Source organism: Carlito syrichta, unplaced genomic scaffold (assembly GCF_000164805.1).
Source record: "Carlito syrichta isolate Samal-C Ts95f unplaced genomic scaffold, Tarsius_syrichta-2.0.1 Scaffold304453, whole genome shotgun sequence".
Classification (NCBI taxonomy): Eukaryota; Metazoa; Chordata; class Mammalia; order Primates; family Tarsiidae; genus Carlito; species Carlito syrichta.
In genome coordinates, this window is record NW_007248549.1 from 243,768 (window position 1) to 252,076 (window position 8,309).

Below are 8,309 nucleotides of genomic sequence, written 5' to 3' on the forward strand. Positions count from 1 at the left end.
CAAAAAAAAAAAAAAAAAAATAGAAGACGGGAAAAAACTGCAACTTTTTTTAATTAGTCACCATTCTCTTTTTCTAGCTGTATGATTCTGGAAGAAAAAAGGCTGCTGGAAAAACCTACCTTTGCTTTAAGTTTCTATTATACTTTTATCCAGTTATAAGATATGGGAAGTAAGAAGAAATGGAAATGAACATCCAAGACATGAGAGCTCAGAGGCTCCCACTCTCCTGCTAAAATCTAGGCTAGGCAGGTGGGGAACCTTGGAAATCCTGATGGGTCCAGTTAATACTATAACAAAGGGATTGTTGGCAGCAAGATATTCCCAGAGTGGGGGTAGGGACATAACATCAATAAGGATACCTGATCTCAAACCAGGCTTAGTAAAGCCAAAGGGAAGCCTAACCTTTAAGTAAAGGTTGATGTCCACTTGTATACCTAATCCTGAATTGTATCCCACATCTTTAAAATAAAATATATATAAAAAGAAAATCACACATAATCTGAGCCATTACCTGTTGAGTGTCTACTAAACATTATGGGTGATTTACATGGATTATCTCTGTCCCTCACAATAAATCCTAAAGGAAGATGGTATTAACCATAGTTTATAAGGAACTTGAAATTCCGAGAGGTTACGTCGCCTACGTACTGACTACACCTTTAGTGATTTGAACACTTGTCTGTCTTGCTCTAAAAGCTATACTCAAAATACTAGTTACGTTTTATTCTCACTAAAGATTTAGTGGTGGTGTGCCCCTATCTAAATTCCTCTACCCGAACTCCCAGCTTTGTAACTAGCCCCTTCCATCAACCGTTAAAACGGAAGCTCTTGGTCTTCTAGGACTGGAATGTCAGCAGGCAGCAGCTAGCTTCAGTGCTTGCGTACCTTCTTGGACTCTTCCTAGTTTTGTTTTCCTTCCCCTGGAAGAGCCTTGTGCTGTTGTTTAACCAGCCTAGCCATGCAGATTTTTGTAATAATGTAGCCAACATTTTAAATGTTTTAGAGTGGCAAGCTTTATTGTTTGGGGTTTTTTTTCTGCCTTATAGCCAGAGGTCACATTTCTTATGTTTTCTTTGCTCTCTTAGCATTTAACAATTAGGAAAAATCTGCTTCCTTTTTTGATGCAGTGCTAGACCCCCAAAAGTAACACCTTTTTTATTACTGAGTAAAAATCTCAGAAGACAAGAGGCAGATATTGGAAGGGCATATTTCTTCTATCTTAAATAAGACACAAGTAATCAAATGCCATATTTACTTTCACTAGCAGATTTGAGGCCTTGCTGATAAGCCTTCTCTCCTTAATGCTGAATTTCAGGATCTGAACATTAAAAAAAACCAAACACCACTCAGCCTCGGTGCCCCTGTCCTACCAGTCAGGGAAGAGTTGTTAAAAGATGTCTTCACAATCAAGCACTATCAGAGTTTCTATACCTTGAAGTATACTTCCTCTACTCTTGATACCTAGTATGATTAACAATAATGGCACACGATTACAATTTTACCTTTCTCATAGGTTATAGATCTCAACTCTCTATGAAAGATTTTACAACATAGCAACGTCAAATTTCTCATGACATAATACAAAATAAAGACATACCATTCTTTGTTCCATTCTAGTGTTATAACCTGAAAATAAATGATCACATGGAAATGCAGTCTAAATTCTGCTTCATCAAGGTCTCCCAATGGCAGTTTAAGTCCACGTAGGAAGCATCACAGATGGCAAGTGGTCAAGAAAGCCACCAGCTGTCTTCCTTAAAATTGTTCCAAATTCGCTGGTCTGTCTTGACTAGAAAACAGAAGCATGCCTCTCGAAATCCATTTTCCTTCCACCTCTAAGGAAGAGTTTTCTCAGCATCTGGTAATCTGACCCCATGTGACCTCAGGATCAACTAGGAAAATGCTTTATATTGCAGGCATTTAAGAAATTCTTATTAATGGGATACTGGAAATATAAGTTGATTAATAAGATATTGAAAGTATTTTTAATTATTCTAAAATAAGACTTCCTATAGGATAAATCTTGGTTGTTAAGTTTATCTGAAATGAAATCAGTTTGAACAGTATGAAAATCAACATTAGAAATGAATTTAGGAAGCCAGGCTCGGTGGCTCAGCCTGTAATCCCGCGCCTTGGGAGGCTGAGGTGAGTGGAATGCCAGAGCCCGCGGGTTTGAGACCCGCCTGGGCAACTTGGCGAGACCTCCTCTCTACAATAAATCAAAAATCAGCCGGGCGTGGTAGCGCGTGCCTGTAGTTCCAGCTACTTGGAAGGCTGAGGCGAAAGGATCACTGGAGCCCAGCAGGTGGAGGCTGCGGTGGCCAGGAGCGGCCACTGCACTCCAGTCTGGGCGACAGAGTGAGACTCCAACCCAAAAAAAAAAAAAAGAAATGAATTTAGGGACATGCAATCTAACTTCCCATCCAATATCTGGTTTCTTTATGCTACATTTCCAATAACCATTGAACATATCTATCCAGCAGAACTTTCCACTTCATAATATGTTCAAGTACATTTCTGAACTGTTTCAAAAGTTCATATAGTGTTGGAATCTTCCTTCTTTTAATTTTTGCCCATATTTAGTTCTGGTCTCTGGGACTACTATATGGTTAGATGAGTTATTTAGTTTCTCTAATATAAATTTCATTCCATGCTACAAATTTAATATATTTCTGTTACTCTACGAGTACAAAGTGTGAAAGCTTTTCACAAGGTGCAAGATATCCTTACCCAGTTCATCAGTGTGTCAGAGCCTTAAATCTTAAAGAGAAAATACATATCAGTCCTTACCAACTGAAAGCTCTGGAAGGTAAGGAGTTAACTCCTGCATACTATAGGAAATAAAGAATTCCAAGTGCTCGCCTTCTAGCTTTCAATTGTAAAATTCATGTATAAATTCCTAATAAAATTCATTCTTTTCTTATCTTTTGATACAACCCCTCTCCTTCAGTTTTAAATAACACTCCCTTTTCTCAAGAACCAGCAAGTAGGAAGAAGAGGTTTCAACTGCAATTTATTGTTCATTGTGTTTACATCTTCTTTATGAAGATAATTCACATATTTAAAACATCCTCAAACATTTAAAAGGCATTATCACTTTAAATAACTGACATTTTACTGCCAAAGTTATGAGTACGTACGTCACTGAAGTTCTTTCTTCTTACTTTTTTTCAAATAGCACTGATGAACTAGTGGAAGCAATTTCCCTTCTTTATGAAGCCTATGAGTGTCAGTTGCACCACCAATAAAAGTTCCATTGACAAATATTCTTGGAACCTGTTGGGTAAACAAAAGATAGATAATGGCTTCCCCCTAGTGTCAGAACTATAAGATCATTTCACATAGTAATAGACATTCATACTCTGGGTACTTTTATGAGGCAGGCAACACACTAAACTCTTTCACAAATTATCTCTTTAAATCTTTAGGTATAGCTGGACTTGGTGGCTCAGCCTGTAATCCCGCGCCTTTGGGAGGCTGAGGTGAGTGGATTGCCTGAGCCCGCGGGTTCGAGACCCGCCTGGGCAACTTGATGAGACCTCATCTCTACAATAAATCAAAAAATCAGCCGGGCGTGGTAGCGCACGCCTGTAGTTTCGGTACTTGGAAGGCTGAAGCAGAAGGATAGCCGGAGCCCAGCAGGTCGAGGCTGCGGTGGCCGGGAGCGGCCACTGCACTCCAGTCTGGGTGACAGAGTGAGACTCCAACTCAAAAAAAAAAAAAATCTTTAGGTATTATTTTTAGCCCTATTTTGGAGGAAAATGAAGCATAATAACTTGCCCAAGGTCACCATGATAATAAATAATAAAGCTGGAATTCAAATCCATAACAATCTGATTCTAAAATCCTTCTTCCTAATCACTATGGTATATCAAAGGCAATCTAAAGCAGTCTCTAATTATTAATATTAAGTAGTTATTTCTTGCATTTCTTACTAAAGGGGAAGAGTACACTATAAACTTGTTCCATGTACATAAAAACAAGAAGGAAAGTGGTAACACTGCATATCTTTCTCATTATGCATACAGTGGAAAAACCTACCAATTTCAAGAGTCTGAAAACACAGAGCATTAAAGCACTCCTATTAGCACAGTAATTGAAGACCAACCCCTGCTCTGTATTGCCCAAGTAAAGGGAGGAAGAATACTTTTATCTTGCAATACCAGAGTTCCAAGAGGGCCTTAAAGATCCATAGACAAGTGCTCATGACATTTCCCCAGCCACCCGTCAAAACACACATACACATACACATTGAGAATACAAATAAAATGAATTAACTCTGATGTCTCCTATTCTAAGAATCTGTTTCCCAGATGTACAGTTTCTTTATCAATTTATATTGATAAAGCTTTCTAACACATTCTATTAAAGAGGAACACATCCTATTAAAGAGGAACAAAACCATAGAAGATATACTCACAGTTCTTTCACCAGTCATTTTGTAAAGAGCATCTTGAAACTGGCCTCCATATTCAAGCATGTCCAATTCTACCACTTTATAATTAATATTCATGTCATGGAAAAGCTTTTTTGCCATTGTACAGTAAGAACAGGATGTTTTTGAGAAAATCACCACACAATTATCAGAAATTGTTTCCTGAAACAAATCCCCCCCCCCAAAAATTATTTTAATTCTAGACATTACCTTTTGGAAAAATAATCATGATATAGTGGAAGGGGTATGGATTTTGGAGTTACACATTCAGGAATCAAACTAAGTCTCTATCATCTATTTTCTCATCTGTAGATTGAGGATATTCATTTCACAGAAATGTTATTAGGAAAAAAAAGATTAGCAAATAGAAGGTGCTTGGTATGGAGTAATAACAATAATAATAATATTAACTATAGCCAATTCATACATAGCAAACCTTTCTGTGAGCCAGGAACTTTTCTCAACAGTTTACTAAGTCACTTAAACCTCACTACAAGCCTGAGATAGGTCCTATTTTATTTATCCCCATTTTGCAGATGAGGAAAGTGAGGTACAGAGGAAGACAAATAACTTGTTCATAGTCTTCAGCAAATAAGTGAGAGAGCTGGGACTTGAACCCAGGCAACTCTAACTCTACAGTCCATGCACTTAATCTCTGTTATGCGGCTTCTCAAATTTCAGCAGGTGTTCAGGAGTTAACTCCTTACCTTCTTTAACTTTCAACGGTGAGGAATGATGTGTGGGTTCTCTTTGAAATGAAAGGCAGCCCTTGAACCAGGCATAAACAACAGCTTGCCTCTCCACTCCCATCCCTTCACATCCCCATCCTATATGCCCTTTACAGCGTAAAAGCTGTCATTCCTGTATCGATCAGGCATTCTTGTATTGGTTGTACAGGAAATCTACTTCCAGAAATGCTGATTCAATGAGTCTGAATAAGTGTTTAAAAAACCTTCCCAGATAATTCCTTTTTTTTCGAATATGCAAATATAATATTATTCATAGAGAAGACACTGGTACAACAACAACAAAACTTACCAAAAAACCAACTCTTACCACAGCCTTAAAGTATAGTCTCTGTTGTTAGTACTTTTTTTCGTTATAATTTTTTATCATTATTTTTGCAAGCCTCTTTTTCATCCATATGATCCCAGATGACTCTTAATGATATCAGCCTGATTTGGAAACTACTCTCTAGGCCTTTACTACGATGACCATGAGACTCTGCTATGCATCCTTGTAACCTGTCAAGTTGTTTTTGTTTTGGTTTGGTTTCTAAATATATTAATGTCTGGGTCCTCAAAGATCTTGAATGGGCAGGTTTAGCACCCAGGCATTTGTCTAGCTTGTTCTTATGTGGTGGGTAATAAGCAGTACCTTCAAGATGAAGGCCAAGAAAACAAAGTACAATTCCCAGGCAAAGAGCTTCTGAAGTTATACCCTTCCTGGGTTTTAGCCTAGCTGTCTGCAAGTTGGTATATGGTTATGCTTTCCCTTCTATGTGCTTATCACATTTAGTATAAAAGTCTATCTCAAGGAGGGTCAGCTATACCAGAGATGTATTGATGAATCCATTTGACAGATGACAGAAATGAGACTGAGAGGTTCACAATACTGAGATTTAACCCAACTTCATCACAACCCTAAAGTCAGTGCTCTTTCCTCCACCATGCTGCCTCAGCGTACAGGCAAACTGAGACCGTTGCTTAGAGAGAGATGAGCATTCAGGGTGCTGACACGGAGTAGAAACGCTGATGAAGAGATACCAACGGCCGGGCTCGGTGGCTCAGCCTGTAATCTCACGCCTTGGGAGGCCGAGGTGAGTGGATTGCCTGAGCCCGCGGGTTCAAGACCTGCCCGGGCAACTTGTCGAGACCTCCTCTCTACAATAAATAAAAAAATCAGCTGGGCGTGGTAGCGTGCGCCTGTAGTTCCAGCTACTTGAAAGGCTGAGGCGGAAGGATCGCCGGACCCCAGCGGGTCGAGGCTGCGGTGGCCGGGAGCGGCCACTGCACTCCAGTCTGGGCGACAGAGTGAGACTCCAACTCAAAAAAAAAAAAAACAGAGATACCAACGTGAACTGACACTCTAGACAGCAGTGTCAGGGCTTCCTGAACCTTCTTCCCATCTTTTCTCAAGCTCACCCTTGCTACATATTTCATAATGGTATATATTTATTTTAAAAGAGGTAATTCCCTCACAAAAGATTTCTAGTATTACTGTTACATTGAACAGCTATGAGTCTAGCCAAATCAATTAAAAGCTTTTGTATGTGGTGGTAGTGGGCAGTAAGCAAAAGGAAAAAAAAAAAAAAGTCATAGGCTTCCTGGGAAGAAAAACATACATATAAGAGAAATTTTCTGAGGCAGAATTAGCTAAGTTTTTCAGGGAAAGACAGAGAAAAACAAGAGAGTACAGAAGTGTATAGCATTCCTAAGAGGATCGTACAAGGAGTAACCACTGCGTACTAGGTTCTGCATTAAGGAAGAAAGCTGTTAAGCAGTTACCCAGGCCAAAATCAAATAGAATCCCTAGCTAAAGGCAGCTTGACTGGTATCAACAGTGGACCTGAGGTGGAAATGATGAAAAGGAAGAACGGACCTCAGAGATCCAACTTAGAGTGAGTGAAGACTTTATTCAGAACATGTCTCATGACTTTTTTCTTTTTCAGGTGGGGTCTCTGACACCCAGCTAGTGTGCAGTGGCACAATCACAGCTCGTGGCAGCCTCAGCCTCATGGGCTCAGGTGATCCTTCTGCCTCAGCTTCCTGGGTAACTAGGACTACAGGCATGCACCACCATGCCCGGCAATTTTTAAAAATTACTATAGAGATGAAGTCTCGCTATGTGTCTCAGGCTGGTCTTGAACTCTTGGGCTCAAGTAATCCTCTCTGCTTCCTCCTCCCAAAGTGCTAGGATTACAGGTGTGAGCCACCATGCCTGGCCTATCTCATAAATTTTGAATACTAAAATGATGTAAAACTTTTCAGTCACATCAATTTTTTTTTGAAAGCAGGATTTGTTGAGAGGACAGAAAAGCTCCCACCGTGGGAGGGGAACCAAGGAGGTTGCCCCACATCAATTATTTTGTATCAGATTTTAAAATAAATATTTAGTAATTCATTTACTGACCTATGTCATTTGGCTATTAAATAAGCATATTAAATATGAAAGACACAATTATTTTTTCACAGGGGAAAGTCTCCTCCATCTCCCACATCACTTACTTGGATCTGATTCGCAGGAGTAGTTGGTGGCTTCCCCAAAGATGACGTGCTGTTCCCCATCCTAAAAGGAATTAAAGAGGGCAATGAAGTTTATTAAGCATTAAAGATAATTTATCACATATGAAGAAAGCTTCATATACAAATATATCCAAACTTTAAAAATAGGAAAAAAGTACTTATTACCAGTACAAAATATCACTTTTCAAAGTATGAGTTTTACTAGCCCAAAAGGGTCTGTGTACTTCTCATTACCCTTAATTATTTGAGATCATCATATTTACTATGCTTAAAGCTTAATACGGTCTTATTTATGACCATGAAATTTCAAATATTCCACCCTATGCCATATGACCTGACCATTGATTAAAAATATATAGTTTAGCCAGGCTCGGTGGCTCAGCCTGTAATCCCACGCCTTTGGGAGGCTAAGGTGAATAGATTGCCTGAGCCCGCAGGTCCAAGACCCACCCAGGCAAGCTGGCGAGACCTCATCTCCACAATAAATTGAAAATCAGCTGGGCGTGGTAATGCACGCCTGAGGTTCCAGCTACCGGGAAGGCTGAGGCGGAAGGATCGCCGGAGCCCAGCAGGTGGAGACTGCGGTGGCCAGGAGTGGCTAGTCTGGGCGACAGAGTGAGACTCCAACT

The 8,309-nt window shown here is 39.7% G+C and overlaps 1 protein-coding gene across 1 annotated transcript in view; it reads right to left on the reverse strand.

Moving 5' to 3' along the window:
* Positions 1-2,994: 2,994 nt before the first annotated feature.
* Positions 2,995-8,309, reverse strand: part of GLRX2 (glutaredoxin 2) — an 8,836-nt gene continuing 3,521 nt past the window's right edge. The window contains exons 2-4 of the mRNA XM_008059949.2: positions 7,663-7,723; positions 4,421-4,597; positions 2,995-3,276 (exon numbers count right to left, since the gene is read on the reverse strand). Coding sequence (XP_008058140.1) covers positions 3,142-3,276; positions 4,421-4,597; positions 7,663-7,722 — 372 coding nt within the window. The 5' untranslated portion in view covers position 7,723 and the 3' untranslated portion in view covers positions 2,995-3,141. The remainder of the gene's footprint in view (positions 3,277-4,420; positions 4,598-7,662; positions 7,724-8,309) is intronic.